General features: G+C 56.6%; 1 protein-coding gene across 1 annotated transcript in view; it reads left to right on the top strand.

The window, feature by feature from the left end:
- MRPS6 (mitochondrial ribosomal protein S6) overlaps positions 1–18,948 on the top strand; it is a 58,101-nt gene that overhangs the window by 31,069 nt on the left and 8,084 nt on the right. Inside the window, exon 2 of the mRNA XM_080656226.1 lies at positions 12,485–12,624. Coding sequence (XP_080512352.1) covers positions 12,485–12,624 — 140 coding nt within the window. The remainder of the gene's footprint in view (positions 1–12,484; positions 12,625–18,948) is intronic.

The raw sequence follows: 18,948 nt of genomic DNA, 5'->3' as shown, positions 1-18,948 counted from the left end.
ACGTGTGAAGACAGAGACGCTAGAATAAATAACGCAGCTGAAGAGCAAGTCAAGACAAAGCACAGTGGTCTCGGCTTCCTCTCGGTGGAGTGGCAGAGTCTTTGTTCGCCTCAGAAAAGCGCTGGAACTGTTGCCATGACACCCCCCCACCCCCAGTTCAAGACGTTTGCAGTCAGAGAACTCTGTAAATAAGGGAAATACATATTTCAGTGGCTTTGGCAATAGCACAAGTTGACGGTAGATAACCACAGCCTTATTGGGGACTGACTGATCGGTAAATTCACCTCGTTACCCTCGTGCTGTGGATAAAGGGATGTTTCTTTTTTGTGAATGGCCTCTGGACTAACTAGTCTGGGTAATTTTTCAATATATCAGTGTAGCCTAGACTTCTTTAAGTGGAATGTTCTTTAATAGCTCACTTCTTTGTTGTAATAGTTGGGGACAGATTAAACTCCTTGCTATCGCTGAAATCCCAGATTGTCCAAGGCCAGTGTAGCGTGCGGCTGTGATTGAGCCTGCGTCTGAGCTCTGCGTTGTGACCAGGGCCTTCCGGTGGCCAGTGCTGACTGTGTGTGCTGACTGCCGGTGCACGCCTCCCCTCCGGACTGGAACTGGTTAGCTTCTCCTTACACTCTCCTTACAGCTTTAGGGAGGGAAGTAGAAAAAAGGACATTCATATCCCGTACCTTCTATGCAGCCTTTATTTAGGTTCAAGGAAACCAGGTAGCTCCAATTGGTGTTGCAGCTTAAATGTTATTTATTGTACATGTTTATTTCCTTAATTAAAAAGTAAGGTTACTTATATTGATTTTGTGAGTATATCTTAACTTTATCATTATCCAATGTAGGCTTGATAGATGTATCTGAGAACCTGTATGTGACAGCAGTTTCACATTCCATGATAGGGAGAGGGGCAAAGACCCAGAGAAAGCACAAAACCCTGCCCACACGTGTGCCTCCACGTGTAGAAAGCACAAGAGTAACGGTACTCAGTATCCCACAAGTGCCAGCCGTAGAACCCACCAGGGTTTGGGGTTAGGATGGGACCACAGTATTGAAAGCCCTGGACAGTGACATTTGGGTTCCAAAGGAAAAGCAGTTCAGTGCGATAATCTGAGGAGGTTGGTATTTCTTCGGTGGAGGGAGAGAATACAGATGTCAATAAGGCTACAGCTCTGTTTGCGGATCGCCAGCTACAGGGGGTCTGTGGGCTCTTTCCCACCAGCGGGAAGCAGAGAAGGACAGACTGGTTTTTGGTGGGTGGGACGGTTTGACAAACCTGTGCTGCAGAGCTGTTGGAGGTTGGATGTTGGTTGGTTCTCATCTTAAGGCTTAAGGCTATTTCATCTCCCATCAATAGCACCCTGAAATGTGGAGAAACGCCACCCTTTAACAGGGGCAGCTGCTGCTAGCACCAAAGCCGTTCTGAGATGGACCAGATGAGCTCCTTTGCTTTTCCCAGTGTGGTAAGAATCTGCAGGGTTCCTTTGCCTGTCCATTACCTGCTTCAAGACACATTAGATGAAATCTGTGCATGAGGGAGCAAAAGAGGAAGATGGTGTGTTTGGTTCTGCTTGGCATTGTTATCTCACCCTAACTTTCTCTTCCTGAATAGTTCCTGTTTATCAAGAGTAAGGAGCCCGGCTGGCGTGGCTCAGTGGTTGAGGGTCGACCTATGAACCAGGAGGTCACAGTTCGATTCCCGGTCAGGGCACATGCCTGGGGTGTGAGCTCAAGCCCCAGTGTAGGGTGTGCAGGAGGCAGCCGATCCAGGATTCTCTCATCATTGGTGTTTCTCTCTCTCTCTCTCCACCTCTGAAATCAATAATTTTTTTTTAAAAAAAAGAATGAACAAGGATATCTTTGTCTTGGATTTTGCCTACATGTCAAAAGATGAAACTCCGAATGGGAGAGAAGTAACCACCGTTGCTCCCACTCTGTTTTGTATGTTGCCTTCTTAGGGAAAGACGTGGTCAACTCTGATAGCTGGAATGGGGATTGGATCTGGGTACACCCGTGTGACAGGTGCTGGAAGGGTTCACCCGACACCAGGAAATAGCGGGGCATCCCTCCAGCTTTATCTAGAAGGTAAAGCCTCAGGCTTCGGGCCGAGAGGGAAGCACCGGGAAGGCAGGGCAGAGGACAGGTCTAAGGAGCGCCGTGGCCCGGCAGCTGGTGGCCCGGCCAGGCAGCTAGACCCTGGTAGTCTCCTGCAGTATGTGCTCTGCACCGTTCCATGTTGCTTTTAAATGCAGACGTGTGTAAGAACTTAATGCTGTGCAAGATTCTTTTGTCAGAATACCTTTTGTTTATACTTCCATGAAGATTGCTTTAATTAGTCTAGGTGAAGGAGGCCTCGCCGTGTACATATGTATCATAGAAATTCCTGATTTCACTGTGAGATCTCTAACTTTCGAGTGGCAAACAGATCAACAAGTCTTTTGCTCACGGATTTTTCTGTGGGGTTGTTACAATACAAAAGCTTTATTTTTTTTAATGATGACACGTTCCGTTAGATGATGGTATGGAATCCTTCCCTGCTTCCCCCACCAGTACTGCTTCCATGTGTGGCTTGCCAACGGAGTTCAGACATAGGGCGGGACTTGCCATTCCTGGCGTGGACAGCCTGTTTTCTGTTGCCCAGGCCCAGGTTGGCACTCACACGAACCGTGTTGGCTTCTCAGCGCTTTTGTTTGTTGGATGAGGTGGATTTCAAACACAGTTGCTGTGCAAAGGTCAGTAGTCTTCTTCACGAAGAAAACCAACTCCTGTTTCGCGTCCATTGAGATGCTTCATCCATCGCTTCACTCTCCGGCTCTATGTAACGGCGTGGCTGTGTGAGCATGAACGCGTTTTCAGAAGATGTCCACATTGAAAAATGTCTTCCCGGTGTCCTGCCTTCATGCTTCCTTCAGACTTCCGTTGAGAGACCAGCTGTGCACTGGGGTGTGTCGTGTGTATTGTGTACATGTATCACTTCATCAGTTATTCATTGTAGACCAAATGTAACCATAAGTGAAGTTGCTGAATTATTGTGAGTTTTTTGAATTGTAAATAGATTTCCAGTGTACTCCTCACTGTCTGCAGCTTTTTTTTTTAAAGGTATAGAGCTAGTTGGGTCCCTCTCATACAATGTTTTCGTTACAAGCAGAAAGTAGAATTTGATTAAACCAGGTCATTGACATAGTGAAAGGAATACAATTGAGATTGTAGATTAGGATTGTTAACCATACGTGACAGTTCTAGCTTGACTATTTTAACCTACTGTATACAATCTGATTTTTAAAATCGTAGACATGTATGATCTTGGTTTAATGTGTTTTTAAAAGTGTTATTGTTTAAAAAAAGGAAAAAAAAAGAAGATATGCTAAAGAGCTGTCATCTCTCATCCCTGACTGTAGAATACACTGTTCTGTGTACTGTGTGTTATTTCTGCCCGCTGCTGCATTCGCCTTCAAAAGTATTTGGAAACTCAAGATGAACTACATTTCTTGCAAAGTATATGCTTTCCTGTGGTATTTTTGTCCTGTAACTGAAGTATAGTAATTATTTTATGGAAATGTTAGCACTTACGTTCCAACTTTGAATAAAGTGAAAAACGGACATTTCTGTGGCTGAGTGTTTTCAGTGCGAACACGTGTCATTTGCCGTGTGAGGGCTCAGTGGGGTCTGGGGTCCGCACACGGTTCCTCTCCTTGGCCCTGACCGGCTCCATGAGCGCCGCCCTCCGGGGACCAGTGAGCGCTGCCACGGACCCGTGTGAACGTGGGCTCACAGGCACCGCCTGAGGACTGAGGTACACGGAGCCCAGTGAGTAAATAGAAATACCCACGGTGTTCCCGACTTCCGGTTTTGAAGTGATTTCAGGTTGTAGGGAAGCTGTAAGAGGAGTGTGAAGAAGCCAGGACTCATCATCGAGGCTCACCAGGAGCTAATGTAATGTTTGGCCACATTAGCGCTGGCATTTTCTCTAATCGCACACGTTTCTGAACTGTGAGCCTCAGTTGCCGACATCATTCCCCTCTACCCACTCAGTACATGGGGGCATATTTCCCAAGGTAAGGACCATCACTCGTCCAAATACTATACAGTCACCAAAACCTGGGAAGTAATAGTGATACATTTTAAATAGGTATTCACATGTTGCTTTTTCAATTATGTCCTTTTATAGCAAAGCTGTTTTTTTAAGTTTAATTTTTTTTTTAAGTTCAGAGGCCAGACCGTTGCATTTAGTGTTGGCATCTGTCTCCTTTAACCTGGGGGGTTCCTCAGCCTCTCTTTGTCTCAGGGCATGGACGTGTTTGACATTTGGAGGACAGTCATTCTGTGACTGCCCCCCCCCTCCCCCGGTTTGGATCTGTCTGCTTCCTCGCGATTGGATTCACTGAGTTTGGGCAGGAAGACGGCATCAGCACTGCGTCCTCACTGCTTCGTTTTCTGCTTCTGTCTGTCACCTGCTTACTCCTGGTTCCCGAACTTGCAGCTGTTTTTGATTGAAAGGCTGTGCGTTAGCTTCCTTGTGCATCTCTGCCTCTCTCCCACCCCCACCCCCACCCCCACCCCCACCCCAAAAGGTTGCTGTGTTCCTCTGCAACAGAGATCTTCCTTGTCCTCGGATCTCATGACTTGGCTTCCTCCTGGCTTTCTGGCTAGCCGATTAAGTCCAGGTAGAGCTCGCCCCTCTGTCTCTCCCTTTCCTCGTTGGCTCGTGTGTCCATCAGACCTTCCTTGTGCATCTCGGCCTGCAGTGAGCTGAGCGAGGAGGATGCCGTCTGGAGGGGCCTCGTGAGGGGGGCGGGGTGCTCCTAAGTAGTCACACTGCAGGCCGTGGGGATGGACGGACCCGTTGGGGTTGCAGAGGAGGGGCACTGTAGGAAGGGGCTGCGGCTTGCAGGGGTGGGTTCCTGTGACCCTCTGCTTAACCTCCTCCTCCCTGCCCTGCAGAGGAGTGCAGCCGCTCCCGTGCCTTCCTCCACCCCTCGAGTGAAGCACCCAGTGGCCCAGCCGGTGGACACGCCTTTGGTCTGTTGTTCAGCTCGTATGCAAATCCGACTCTTCAAAGCCCGCGTTTCTGATTCTGCCTTTTTAAACCGGTCAACTAACTGGTATTTTTTGCTAATCCCATACACAGATGTTTAGAAGACTCACCAGATCTAAGAAGAAATTTCTTACGAACCTTTGGTCGTAAGAGAGCCAAGTCCTTTGCTGACTCTCTCCTCCCTGGTCTCCCTGTCACTCGCTCCGAGTGGCCTCTTCCCTCCCTAGGAGGTTGAAACAGCAGGCGAAGGCAGGGGACTGAACTGTGCATGAAGGAGAGCCGTCAACAAGCCGGGGAGCTAGGGGTGTCCACCTGATTCCCGCTCTCCCTGTCGGTTCCATGAGCTTGGGCATTGCATTTACTCGCTGCCATAGCAACAGGCCTCCTGCCAATCTTTCTGTTCCCTTCTCCTTGTATTCATCTGCGTGCGCATCTGGAGGGGCGCGGGGAGGGCGGACGTGGAAATCTCCCAGGAAACAGATGGTGGGCTTGGGAATGTCTTCCGATGAGGAAGCACGGGCTCCTTGGGTCTGACGTTGCCTGCTGTGGACGTGGTATCAACAGGCAGTCTTGGGGCTGTCATTGCTCTTTCACATTTGGGGGGCCTCTTAGTTCTGGGAGCAAAGGGGAGCTCTGTGACCCTTACATTAGAGCTGAAAATCCTTCACAATCCTGACCTTAGGGGTGATGCGAAGCCAAGCCCCTTCCTCCCGGAAGGTGGTTCTCACCTTCGTGTGCCCCTGGGCGCTTGAAACCGTTCTGTTGCCCAAGATCTTTGAAATCCGGGCCACCTGAGTAGACATCTCCGCGGGTGAGACGCAGGCATCTAGTTTCAGAGCTCCCTCGATGATGCCAGTGTGTGCGGTGCCACCTTTGTCCTCGGCCTTGCCAAAGCATGAGAGGAACCGGCCCCCAGATGGGACCGAGAGGGACCTCCCAATGGTACTCCTAAACTGGGGACGGCGGACACAAGTGGACTGAGTAGGAACAAAGCTGTGGCTGAGCTACGCCGATCGGTGCTCATGCAGACACGTAGTAACGGACCGCTGGTAGCTCCATGCCCATGCAGCCAGGACTTCCTTCTTGCTCTGGGCATTCCTGTCTGAGCTCCACCGTGGGGCACAGGGCCCCTCGATGCCCCTGCGTTGGAGGGCAGGCAAGCCCGTTCATGCTCTGAGGCTTCTGCCCGCCTTGCAGCTGGAGCCACGCACGGGCCATCTGCTGCCTCTGCGCCTGCACCCTCCGCCGGCTGGCGTGCTTTGCCACGGCCGGGGCATTGATCTGCGCCGAGCTCACAGCCACGGCCTCCTGCTCCTCGCATCTTTCTTTGCTCCCATTCTGCTCCGGGCTCCTTATTTTCATCGCTGCCCTTAAAGAACATATATATATATATATATATATATATATATATATATATATATATATATATATATATATGTTTTATTGATTTTTTTACAGAGAGGAAGGGAGAGGGATAGAGTTAGAAACATCGATGAGAGAGGAACATCGATCAGCTGCCTCCTGCATACCCCCTACTGGGGATGTGCCCGCAACCAAGGTACATGCCCTTGACCGGAATCGAACCTGGGACCCTTCAGTCCCCAGGCCGACGCTCTATCCACTGAGCCACACCGGTTTTGGCAAGAACACCTTTTAATGTTAGGGTTCCTGGGTCTCCAGACACTCCGTCCTGGTCACGTGGCCTTTGAATGAGCAAGTTCCCCTCACTGCCTCCTCACCTTGTTCCGTTGGCCTGCCCGACTCCAGGGCCAGGGGGTCCAGCCCTGACGCACAGACTCGTTGCCCCAATTCCCGAGAGACGGAGCCGCCACGGTGGCAGCTCCCGATGCCAGAGGCGCGGCCGCGAGGCTCCCGGCGACCACTGAGCCGCCCTCTGTCGGTGCACCATCCCGCAGCCGTGGGTGCGGAGCCAGCGAGGGCGCGCGCAGGGCTGAGGCGGGGGGTCGGGCCCTAACACCGAGTTCCCGTTACGGCATCTGTTGTAGGAGCAATTGGCTCGGATGGAGGGGAAGCAGTCCTCCTTAAGCCAGACTCAGTCTGCCCTCCAACCAGTTCGGTTCTAGTGCGCCTTTTCATTGCTCGTTGCGAAATAAATCAGCGAACAAAGTGTTAAAAAAAGAATGCTTATTACCTAGAGAAAGCTAATAACGTTTCGCTGTATATTCCTCCAGACAGACTTCCTTTGTGTGTGTCCATAACTAACTTCTCTTTGGAAAAGAATGTAGGTTGACTCCACATGCTGATTTATTATTATGCAAGTATTTTCATGTCAGTATTTAAGGCTCAATGGCCTGTGTTTCAATGGCTGCCCAGGACTTGTCCAATCAGTGAAAACAACGTATTGGACCTGTCTTCTGTTAACGGACAGCTGCCTATGTTTCCACTCGTTCCCTGTCCTAGTAACGTTGCGGGGAATGTTCCATAGTTACATCGTGTGCCGTGGCTATGGCTGCATTCAGAGAAATTCCTAGGAGTGACTGGGATTGAAGGCGCACACATTTTAAACGAATCTTGATTGATAAATTGCCTTCCAGAAGTTTACGTTTTCACCAGTGTAGGTGAGTGAAGAAACGGGAATTGTAATGTTCTAGTCAAAACATTGCCTTGAGCAGAAAAAATCCATGGCTTCTCCCTGCACAAGGCCCTGCGAGCGCCCTGCTGATTGCACCCCAAACGTAAATTCCATCTGAACCTCCTTCCTGTCGTCAGTCGTGCTGTTAGCCCGACCCCAACAGACCCCCTGCACCTCCCAGAGCGGTGGGTGCCCGCCGTCAGGGTCGGGGGTGTGGCTGGCCCGCAGTCCCTGAGCCCCGTCGGAAGCAGTGCTCCCCTGAGACCCGGGAGCGGACTGCCTCGGGCTCCAGCAGCGCCTGGTTCAGCTGCCTTTTCCTGCTCACATGCTGCGTCTGCTCTCATGGCTGTCTCTCACGTTTTTGTTTTTTTTAAAAAATATATTTTATTGATTTTTTACAGAGAAGAAGGGAGAGGGATAGAGAATCAGAAACATCGATGGGAGAGAAACATCGATCAGCTGCCTCCTGCACACCTCCTACTGGGGATGTGCCCGCAACTAAGGTACATGCCCTTGACCGGAATCGAACCTGGGACCTTTCAGTTTGCAGGCTGGCGCTCTATCCACTGAGCCACACCAGACAGGGCTGTCTCCCACGTTTTCAACCAGCAGGGACTGGGCCCCACGGCTACGCTTTGGAGGTGGATTCCACAGCGAGCAGCTGGGAAATCCTTGTCCTCAGGAGGTCAGGTCGAGGGGCGTGTTCCCGGGTGGCCCCTCGGGGGGGCCTTAGGCAAGGTGCCTCCCAGTGGTGGTTGCAGGCCCGACTGTCCTCGCGCTGCGGCATGGGCCCCGCTCTGGAGACCGTGCGGCGTCAGCGGACTCCCGCTGGCGGGTGTCGGTGTGCAGCGGCTCTTGCAGCATCTCCCCACCCACTTGCAGGCGTGCGTTCCTCACGGCGTGCAATTGGTCGTTTTTACAAAAGCCAGTTTCATTTCAGAGCGACCTCCGGATGATGAGTGGCGGCAGGGTCGCCCTGGAATTCAGTCTGGGCAGGGACTTCAGATCGACGTCAGCAGGGCCTACCTCCTGCCCCGGGAGGAGAGGGACCCAGTGGTGGTGGCCTGTCTGTGCGCTGTGGGGTCGTAGGTCAGCTTCAGAGGCAGCTGCTGCACCCCCACGTGGCTGTGAGGTTCAGAAAGGGGTTCTCGTTACAGACAGGCTCGTGTCTGTGTGCTTCTACCCTTCGATCCCACTTTAACCCTCGGCATCCAGTAAAATAGTTTTTGCATAGTAATCCTGCAGGTAGTTGAAGCTAGCTGGTGGGTTTCCTCCGAGGCTTCTCTTGTAGACTGAATACCAGTAGTTTCAGTAATTAATGAGATCAAAAATCGGTTTTACTTTGTCTAGGGCCGTGGTCGGCAAACTGCGGCTCGCGAGCCACGTGCGGCTCTTTGGCCCCTTGAGTGTGGCTCTTCCACAAAATACCACGGCCTGGGCGAGTCTGTTTTGAAGAAGTGGCGTTAGAAGAAGTTTAAGTTTAAAAAATGTGGCTCTCCAAAGAAATTTCAATCGTTGTGCTGTTGATATTTGGCTCTGTGGACTGATGAGTTTGCCGACCACTGGTCTAGGGTGAATTTTCTTTTTTTGTTAATCCTCCCCTGAGGATATTTGTTTGAACATTGATTTTTAGAGAGAGTGGGAGAGAGGGGAAGAGACAGAGAGAGAAAAACATCCATGTGAGGGAGTGTGAGAGAGAAACATTGATTGGTTGCCTCCCACACGTGCCCTGACAGAGGTTGAGGATTGAGCCGCAACTGAGGTACGTGCCCTTGATGGGAATCGAACCCGGGACCCTTCAACCCACGGGCCGACATTCTATCCACTGAGCCAAACTGGCGAGGGCTAAACCTTTTCCTTTAATGAGGAAAGGTGCAGCGGGCAGCCTGGACTGGTTGGATCCCGAGCTTGTTGGCGGCCTGGTGAGTTTGCAGACCCCTTCTGAATGCTGTGGACATTGGAACAGTCAGCTCAAGTCTGTTAGGCTGGTGCCCTGCGTTCTGCCTGGGGCCCCTCCCGTGGGGAGGTCACTGTCTGTAACTCAGTGGCCCCCGATGGTTTCATCCGGGTATGTAGACTGCGTGGAGCCATGGCAGTGCAGAGCGGAAGGCGGCCAGGTCGTGACCCAGTTTAGGCTGGTTGGCCACGTGGGCTCTCCTGGACGTGTCCGCAGGCACCATGGCCGGAGCTGCCTGGACTGAGTGTTCCCGTAAGGCTCTGTACGCACAGACAGGCTGTGAGCCAGACGTGGCCCACGGGCCCCGGTTTGCTGCCCCCACATTTAGTGACGAGGCCAGGTATATGGGAGAAGCTGAGCTCCCTAATAAGTATTTTACCCCACCTTCATCTTTCTTTTCACACTTCGGGGTAATTTGAAATTACAGTGAAATGAGTGTGTCTCTTCAAGTAGTTTACAATTTGACCTTGACATACCAAAGTCAAACAAAGTGGGTTTTGATATTTTCGTAAGTTACATTCTTACTGGGGAGCTTTCCCCTTTTTTAGACAAAGTATTTCATTTCACAAGCTCTTCCTTCAAAAGAGGGTCTCCCTGTTTTGTGCCATAAATAGTTGAGTTGGAATTTAAAAAGACAAGAGGTAATGAGATACATCCCTTTTTAATAGTGCAAACTAAAACCAAAACGTGTGATCCGGGTAGCCAGTCGGGAGACTAGTAGTAATCAATCAGTTTTGTTCTTGTAACTCCTATTTTTTATTTGAAGAGACTGTTCACCCACCTCATCACAAGCTAACTGATGTGATACCAGGTCAGGAAATAGCATTTTTAACGAAATGAAACATTGCACTGCTCTCAGCAGGGCGGCGCCTGCAACACTGACGGTGCGTGAGATGCGGGGAGAGTGACAGCACGGGGGTGTGCGCGGCCGCAGGAGGAATCGCCACAGGCTCCCACCCAGTCAGTGTCAGTGTCAGTGTGAAGAGGTTTTCCTGTTGTTTTTAGGAAAGGTGTTTTCTCATGGGTTGGTGCGGTTTCCCGGGGGCATTTTTAAAATCCCTGGAGGGCCGCACCATGCGGTGGCAGTGGAGTTGCGGTCTGAGCCTGCCCGCACGCAGCGCAGCACCGCGCCAGCCGCCAGCCGGCAGCCGGCGCGCCGGAAGCAGCGGGTTTCCTGCCTTCCCGCACGCGCACTGGCGTGGCCCCGGTTCCATTGGGCGCAGGCTGAGCCCCGGGAGGTGCCTTTCCCGACGTTCCCCCTGCACGGCGGGGTCTGTGCGGCACCCCCTCGGGGTGCTGGGAGGGGTGTCCCTTCCTCCCGGGCCCTCGGGCCTCCTCCCGACGCTGCGTCCTCACTGGTCCTCCCGCATCAGGCCCTCCTGCAGATCCGCTGCCCGCCTCACGCAGGCATCGCATCGCTCAGAGCCCCGCCTCCACATCTGTGAGCTAGCGTGCACTGTGTGTGTGTGTGTGTGTGTGTGTATTAAATATGTAACCGTAGAACACGGGCCAGCGGGGCGTGTAGCAGAGACAGCAAACGCAGCTGCCAGCATCGCTGTCCTTGTCGAACGCCCTTCCACCTCACGGTGACCCGCTCACGGCTGACTCGCCCGGATCCCTCTCTCCTGACGCTCAGCTCACATGTATCTCCGCTTTCTCGCTGCGAACCCTCTGCCACGGGGACCGCCCCGCCTCCCCGCGGGCCCCATCTCTCCACGTGACCACCCGCCGCCATGCTGCGCCTCTCCCTCGCCCCTGCTCTTTGGACCTTCCCCATTTGCCTCTGACTCCGAGGCCTCTGGTCAGCCCCTCGGGTCTGTGCTCCCGGGCCTCTGTGTGGAGCTTTTCCCCCCTCACGCCCCCTCCTCAGCGACCCTCGCTCCTGGGCGTTGGAGACCTGGCTGCACGGGTTCCAGGTGTAACGATCCCGCCTGTTGATCGGAGCTCAGGCTGCATCCCGAGGTCCCCGCCCCCCCCCCCCCCCCCCCCCGAGGAGCTGCGGCATCGCAGGCTCGACGTGTCCTAAGCACAGCCTCTCCGCCCCGTCCTCTGGTGTCCGCTGCACCCCGCTCCTCCTCGTCCCATTCACATTAGCTGGGGTTACGGGCTTACCGGGAAAGCATCTGCCCAACGTTTATTTCTGTGGGTACCTGTGCGGAGGGAGGTCTGGAGGGAACTGATGCCAGTGCGGAGAGTCTTCTATCCCTGGGTGCTGGGATTTATGGCGTGGGCAGATTCTAACTGTCAACCCCCCTCTCCTGACCTCTGTCCCTGGGACGCCTGGCTCCTTCCTCGTGCGCCTCGCCCTCCGCGCCTCACCTGCATGCCGAGCCTGGTCGCTCGTCCTCTGCGTCTCCCTCAGAGTGTGCGCTCCGTGCGGGCAGAGGCGGTCTCCACCTGCCTCCTTGGGTTGAAGTCTCCCAGCGTTGCTTTGGGGGAAAGCCTTCCCACGGGCTGTGGTTTTGGAGGGATGGGCTGTGTCCAGCCAAAAGGATGCTCGTCCCTGGAGCTGGAGTTGGGAGCCGTGGGACCCAGGCCTGACCGTGACCGGCGCTGCTCCATCCCGGCCACGGCGCTCGGAAGAGCCACCCCCAAGCTCCTGCCTCCCGACCCGGAGCTGCTCTGGTCCCTGAACTCCGAGGCGGCTGCTGCAGATTTCCCTTCGCACCTGTGAGCTCTCGCTTTCTTTACAGTAAATGTCAGTCTCTCTCTCTCTCCTGCTCTCTCCCTCTCCCTCTTTTTTAATTTTAAGATAGCCCAAGTTTCTGTTGCTTTGACCCCAAGGTGTCTCCCAGTAGAGCTGTTCTGATTAGAGCTGACCAGACTTGGTCCTTCCAGTTCTTACGTTGACTCTGATGTGTTTTTCCTTCTCTTTAAACACAACGGAACAACCCAGCCCGAGACTGCTGCTGCGTTGAAGCGGACGCTGGAAGCCCTGATGGACAGGGGGGCGGTCGTGAGGAACTTGGAGAACCTGGGGGAGCGGGCGCTTCCTTATCGGATCTCTGCCCACAACCGGCGGCACAACAGAGGAGGGTGAGTTCCTCGCTGCGCCGGAGGGGTGTCCGGGGCCAGCTCCTGGAAGGGTCCTGCTCGTTCCTCTTAGGAAGGACTGGTCCCGCTGCCCGGCGGTGGGCGCTGCAGGTGGGTGGGGGGTGATGCCGGCCCATCCCTGGGATCAGTACAAACACAGGTCGTGCTGGGAGCAACGGGTGTTCAAGCTTTCGATTGCGGGAGATGTTTCATTGTCACCCTCAGCATCGCTTTCCCCGGGCGTTTCTGTCCCTTTGGCCTTGAAAAGACCTCGTGAGCAGTGTGTCGTGCGCGTGCTCAGTGAACGTGCAGGGTGCAGACAACAAGCCAAAGGTGCTCCTGACTGCGCTGCACCCAGCGCCCAGCCCGCGGCATCTGCTCAGCCTCTAAGCACAGCTTCTTGTGTGTTTGTTTTTTAAATACGTTTTATTGATTTTTTACAGAGAGGAAGGCAGAGGGACAGAGAGTCAGAAACATCAATGAGAGAGAAACATCGATCAGCTGCCTCCTGCACACCTCCTACTGGGGATGTGCCCGCAACCAAGGTACATGCCCTTGACCGGAATCGAACCTGGGACCCTTGAGTCCACAGGCCAACGCTCTGTCCACTGAGCCAAACCGGTCAGGGCAGCTTCTTGTGATGGAATGTTTTGTCACATCGCACACGGTGTCCCAAGAAGCGCATGCACAGCTTAACAGCGGAGAGCTCCATCTTGAAAGTGAGATGCATTTTAAGAAGCACCGCCTTTTTAATTACTCGGAGCGTGTGGACATTTTTTGGGACACCCTGTATACAACCACTTCCTCAAACGTGCCAAGGGTTTGAGTCTGTGGTAGAAGAACAGTCCTGGGTAGAAATTCTTGGAGCCCAGTTTGCTGAGTTGGCACGAAGCTTCTCTAAGCCCTGGTTTCTGGTTTGGAGGGAGGGCATCTCGATCGCTGGGTCCCAGGAGTAGGGGTGGCGAAGGGGGAGGCAGTCGTTCATGCGATGGAGGGTCCGTGGGGTAGGCGGGCGGGCGCGCACTGAGGCTTTCTCACCGCGTTAACCCTGCCGAGCCGGGCCCCCTGCACGCTCCCCTGGTGGCTGCACCTGTCTGCTGTGCTCTGCTTCTCGAGACACCTCTGCAGAGTGCCTGAGGCGTTGCTAGGCAACGTGCGTGCACAGTGGCTATTCCTCTTGCACCGTCATAGTAACGGTGCGGATGGAGGTTGTGTGTGTAACGTTAAAAGAACCTTAGCCAGGAAGGGGTTAGGTTTTAACAGCAAGGCTACGTGCGGACCCTTCTGCCTTTTCGTTTAAGGAGGAGCGCCTACAGTGTGGCGGAGGATGGCGAGCCAGGTTCTCTGGCGGAAGGCACTGACCGGGGAGTCAGGGTCCCCTCGTGTGCTTTCGGGTGTGCAGCCGGCGCGCTCCTCTGCCCTTTTCTGGGGGAGGACGCGGGGAGGGTTTCACGGGGAGGGGCGGTGTGACCAGCTCTCTCCCGGGTGGGTGGCGCTGCTGCGTCCGAGCACCGCACCCTGGGCAGCTGTGTCCACGCGGCGCTGGGTGGGCTGGCGCTGCCTCCCTCGTGGGTGGGACAGATCCCGATCCTGGAAAACCCCTGGGCCTGAGCCAGAACCGAGAAGACAGCATCGCCGTCCCTGGTCCCGCACGGCGCACGCGGCCCCTCACTCCTGCTGAGCCCCTCGCTCGCTTCCCTTGAGGCTGTACTCCTGCTCTCCTCGTTCAGACGGCAGCAGAGAAGCCGCATTCTCAGGTGTGCGTTATTCACAGACACGGAGCGGGTGGGCGGGGGCGCCCCCAGGAGCCTCTGTAGACGCCTGTTTTCTGGGGTGCATCGGTGTCTGGTATTGTTGTTGAAGGTAATGCTCCCCAGCGAGTGGTCCGTGAAGCGCTAGTTCCACAGGCCGGTTAGGTGCGGTGTCTGCGTCAGGGAGGTGCGGGGCCTCGCACGGTCTCAGCTTCCGGAGCCCTGTGCACCATCAGCAGCTCTTCCTGAGCCGCCTGGCGGCCGTGCCCCGGAATTCTGGCGGGGCCCTGACGCCGTCCCGAGGCTGCGGTATGGGAGCCGGTGTTCCGTGGCTGCTGCGTGACCCCGATGCCCTCGAGACTCGCTGCGTTGTGTGCTGGGGGTTGCGGGGAGAGGAGGAGTCCTAGCGATCCGAGGCCTCAGGCGGTTCCTGTGACGGCCGTGGTTGCTGGTCTCCCGCTGGCAGTTGCGTTGGGGGCTTACCTACACGTGGCCCACCTGGGCACCGCCGGCCGTGGGGCAGGACCCGCACAGCGGGTTCGCCTGCCCGGCTCACAGCCAGGCGTCTGTCAGGGCCGTCCCCTCATGTGGGGTGACTGCCCCTGCCATTCCCCACCTCCCCCCTTCCCCGCATCGCACGCTGCCGCACACGTGCCACCAGGCCGGGAAGGGAACCAGGGTGGAGAAGGGCTTCCGTAGGAGAGATCCCGCCGTTGGGCTCAGCCGCGGAGGGCGCAGGGCCGCTGGGGAGGGGCAGCTGCTGCTGATGACTGCATCAGGCGCACGCGCGCAGTGTGTGCCGAAAATGAAAATACAGTCGTTCGAGTCCAGGGGTTAATGTGGTCAGCCCTGCGTTAGGAACAGGCAGCATTCCAGAACGTCTGTCTGTGGGTCTGTTGTCCGTCCTGGGAACCTGTTTTCCCGCTGGAACAACCTGATGGCTAACTTCTCAGTCTCAGGGCGACAGCGCACATGGTCAATGCCGCTCCGCTCCGCTCCGCTCCGCTCCAGCCGGCCGCCGAGGGAGCCTGGGCCAGGCCTCCTCGATCAGGGCGGTGGCATCTCAGGCGTCATCTGAATGAAACTGACAGACTGATTCCCAGGGAGGTCACTTCCCATGTCAGCTGTCCCCTGGTGGTGCGCGTTTAGGAACAGGGAGCAGTTGACTATCGGGCCAGGCTGGGGTCGGGGGGGGGGGCAGGGTGGGGTGCTGGGGGGAGGTGGGCCAGGCTGGGGTGCGGGGGGAGGGTGGTGGGCCAGGCTGGGGTGTGGGGGGGAGGTGGGCCAGGCTGGGGTGTTGTGGGGAGCCAGGCTAGGGTGTGGGGGGGTGAGTCTTCTGGGGGTGTGGGAGGGGCCAGGCTGGGGTGCAGGGGAGGGGGTGAGTCTTCTGCCCCTGCTGTCCAGGTGGAGGCCGTAGGCCGTGTCTGGAGACCGCAGAGCAGGCCTCGGAGCGGGCTCTTAGGAGGCCTGGGTCACCCCCACTCTGCATTTGCTTCGGCCTCGGGGAGGCCCCTAGATGTTCTCTCCTGTGTGCCTTTGCGTGCTCCCTGGCACCTCATCAACCTGTGGCAGGCAAGGGGGTGCGGAGCATCCTCCCCCAGCTCCGGAGTGAGACAGGGCCGGCGCACGGGCAGGAGGGGCGGTGGGGGCGGGTGCTCATCTGGACGGCAGGGTCTCAGCCGCAGCGGCCTGCAGAAGCACCCCAGTGCCTCCCCACTGCGCGTGCTGGTCCAGGCTCTCCTCCACGGGATGGGGCTGGGCCGAGACCCCGGAGAGCTGGTGCTGGGAGGGAGCAGAGGTGCCGTGACCGGCCTAGGCTGGCCGGTGTGCCTGTAAGGGTGCCCGGCGTGGCCTTGCCTGCTGGCTGCAGCGAAACGGCTGGCTGCGGAACACACCCCGGGAGGCTTTCTTCCCTGCCTGTCCCTCTTTCTCATCTGCTCTGAAACGGGAATAGGTGTGAACAGCGGAGACTTGCTGCACGCAGGTGAGCTGCCCTGTTACGGTGAGCTGCCCAGTTACGGTGCGCAGTGATAAGAAGAACTGGCTCTGGGGGACCAGTGGGATCTGACTGACTTGCTCCCCACGAGTCTGCAGTCCGCTCCCGGAGAGCTGGCACCAGCCCCGTGGAGATGGGTGCCCTGCCGTGGTCTTCCCAGCGGCCAGCATTCCCATGTTCCCGTGCATTCCCATGTGTTCCCGTGTCCCATGCGTTCCCACGTTGCCATTCATTCCCATGTCTCACGCACTCCTGTGTCCCATGCACACCCATGTCTTGTGCATTCCCATGTGTTCCCATGTCCCATGTATTCTTACGTCCGACGTGTTCCCATGTCCCATGCACTTTCATGTCCCATACGTTCCCACGTTGCCATTCATTCCCATGTCTCACGCACTCCCATGTCTCACGCACTCCCGTGTCCCGTGCACACCCATGTCTTATGCCTGCCGGCAGCGGAGTCCGGCCTGCAGCCCGCCCGTCCTGTGTGCAGGTTCCCCGCGGGCTCGCAGGGCAGGCTGCAGCGGCGGGGGGCTGCTCAGTGACGGGTGGTGGCTTTCTGTGTGTGAGCCGGCAGATGTGAAAAGGAGCGGCTTTCCATGCAGAGGCCTGGGTCTGAGGTGGGGGCTCACGGCCACGGGGGAGCTGGCTTCGGCGGGTCTGACCCCCAGAGCCCAGGACTGGCATCCAGACAGTCTGTGTTCTGTCTCCAAAAGGCTCCAAGATACTTGGGCTCCAAACCACTCCCCTTCCCCTCCCCCTCCCACCGCGAGCCACGGAGAGTTCAGTGGAAATTTCCACTTGTCTGCTGGGGGAAGGGAGGCTGTGAGTGAGTGTGTGACTGTTTGATAGACAAAGAACCCCGCTCACAGGCAGGCAGGCGCTTGCTCTGGGAAACCTGTTGTAAACACAGCGCTGAGACAAGTGACGTGAAAAGCCAGCACAGCCTGGACGGCCGGAGCTCTGCAGAGAGACCTTCCTCCCTCAGCACGGGGCAGGGGGCAGGGGGCAGGGGGGCAGGGGCTTGTGACCGATCGGGGTCCGGGGTGAGGGCCCAGGGGAGAGGGCCAGGAAGCACCGAGCAGCCGGCTCTGGAAGCCGCCGCCCAGGGTGGCGTGTTCCCGGTGGCCCTCTCCGCCTGGGGCTCATCGGTCCTGGGGAAGCCGGTCTCCGGCCGTGGGGACTCGGTAGTGAGTCTTGAGAAACAGGAAGGTGGGTAGGTTGTCATCGTCTCCCCAGGGCCAGGTCCCGCCTATGAAACAGGCCTGTCCTGCCCGCGGTGGGCACGGCGTCTGGGGTGAGGAACGCGCTGGTGTCCGGAGCCCCCGTCCTTCCTCCCCCCGAACAGCCTCCTTCTTTCCGCCAGTGCCGAGGCGGTGCCGCCTGAAGCTCAGTGCTTCTCCACAGGTTTCACACGTGGGTGCAGCGGGGCCCGGCTGGAACACACACGGACAGCGCCCCTTCAGTGCACCGCCGGCCGGGAGTGCTTGGATGGCCCTGCTGCCCCGTGCCGCCGAGCCGTGGTGAGGGGCTGGGCCAGCCGTGGGCAAACTACGGACCGCGGGCCGGATCCGGCTGTTCTATCCGGTTCTCTTGCTCTCCCCTCCGCTCCTTTACTTTGAATTTATATTAGTTCACACAAACACTCCATCCATGCTTTTGTTCCGGCCCTCCGGTCCAGTTTAAGAACCCATGGTGGCCCTCGAGTCAAAAAGTTTGCCCACCCCTGGGCTGGGTGGTCAGGTGTAGGTCTCAGGTGCCACGCTGGCCGAGTGGAGGCGGGAAGCTGGCTGTCGGAGAGCTTGATTATTTTCGATTGGAAGGCCAGCTTCGGGGGGAGGGGGGACAATTGCAGTAATTCAGACTGTGTTCCCGGAGTGAGGAGCTTGTTGTGAGGAGGGAGGTGGGAACCGGTCCACGGGGCTGTGATGGGTTCTGTGTTGCGATTCTGTCTGCTCGGTGAGGCCGTGAAGCACTCGGTGGTGCTGCCTGTGGTCGCTGGGTCCTGGACCCTCCCCTCTCTAGGGCGGGGGAAGGTGGGCAGAGGGCTCTGGCAGCCTCTGCAAACACCAGGCCCCTTTGGCCCCTGGAGCCGAGCTCATCTGCATTTCAGAGTGGCTTCTCCATGGCAACCCTCAGCAGCGTGCAGGGAGCGGTGTCAGGGGAGTTTCAAGGTCATCGCTTCACCCTGACTCCTAGGGATCTGTGCTGTCCTGGGAGGCGGCAGAGGCTGCTGGACCCACAGCCGCGAGGAGCCCTCACCAGGCCTCACGCTCTCGCATGAAAAGGGAAACGCAGGCTGCGCTGGGCCCTCGTGTCTGGAATCTCGTGCCACCCAGGCCGTCTGTAGGGGGAGGCACAGCAGCTGGGAGCTGCGTCCCTTCCGTTCGTCCCTTCCATCCGTCCCTTCCGTGCCTTCTGTCCCTTCCGTGGGCTGCGAGTGCGAGGCCAGGCGGGGGCCTAGGTTTCCGCCCGCCCAGCACCGGCCCCTCTCCCAGCACCTCAGGTTCCAGGAGGGCAGGGCCCCCTGCACGCGCCTCCACCTTGGCTCCGTCTGAGGTTTGCTCACAGGAGGTGTGA

The sequence above is a fragment of the Plecotus auritus genome (assembly GCF_963455305.1).
Source record: "Plecotus auritus genome assembly, chromosome: 2".
NCBI lineage: Eukaryota > Metazoa > Chordata > Mammalia > Chiroptera > Vespertilionidae > Plecotus > Plecotus auritus.
The sequence above is the reverse complement of the archived record's forward strand: the minus strand, read 5'-3'. Positions and strand labels throughout refer to the sequence as shown.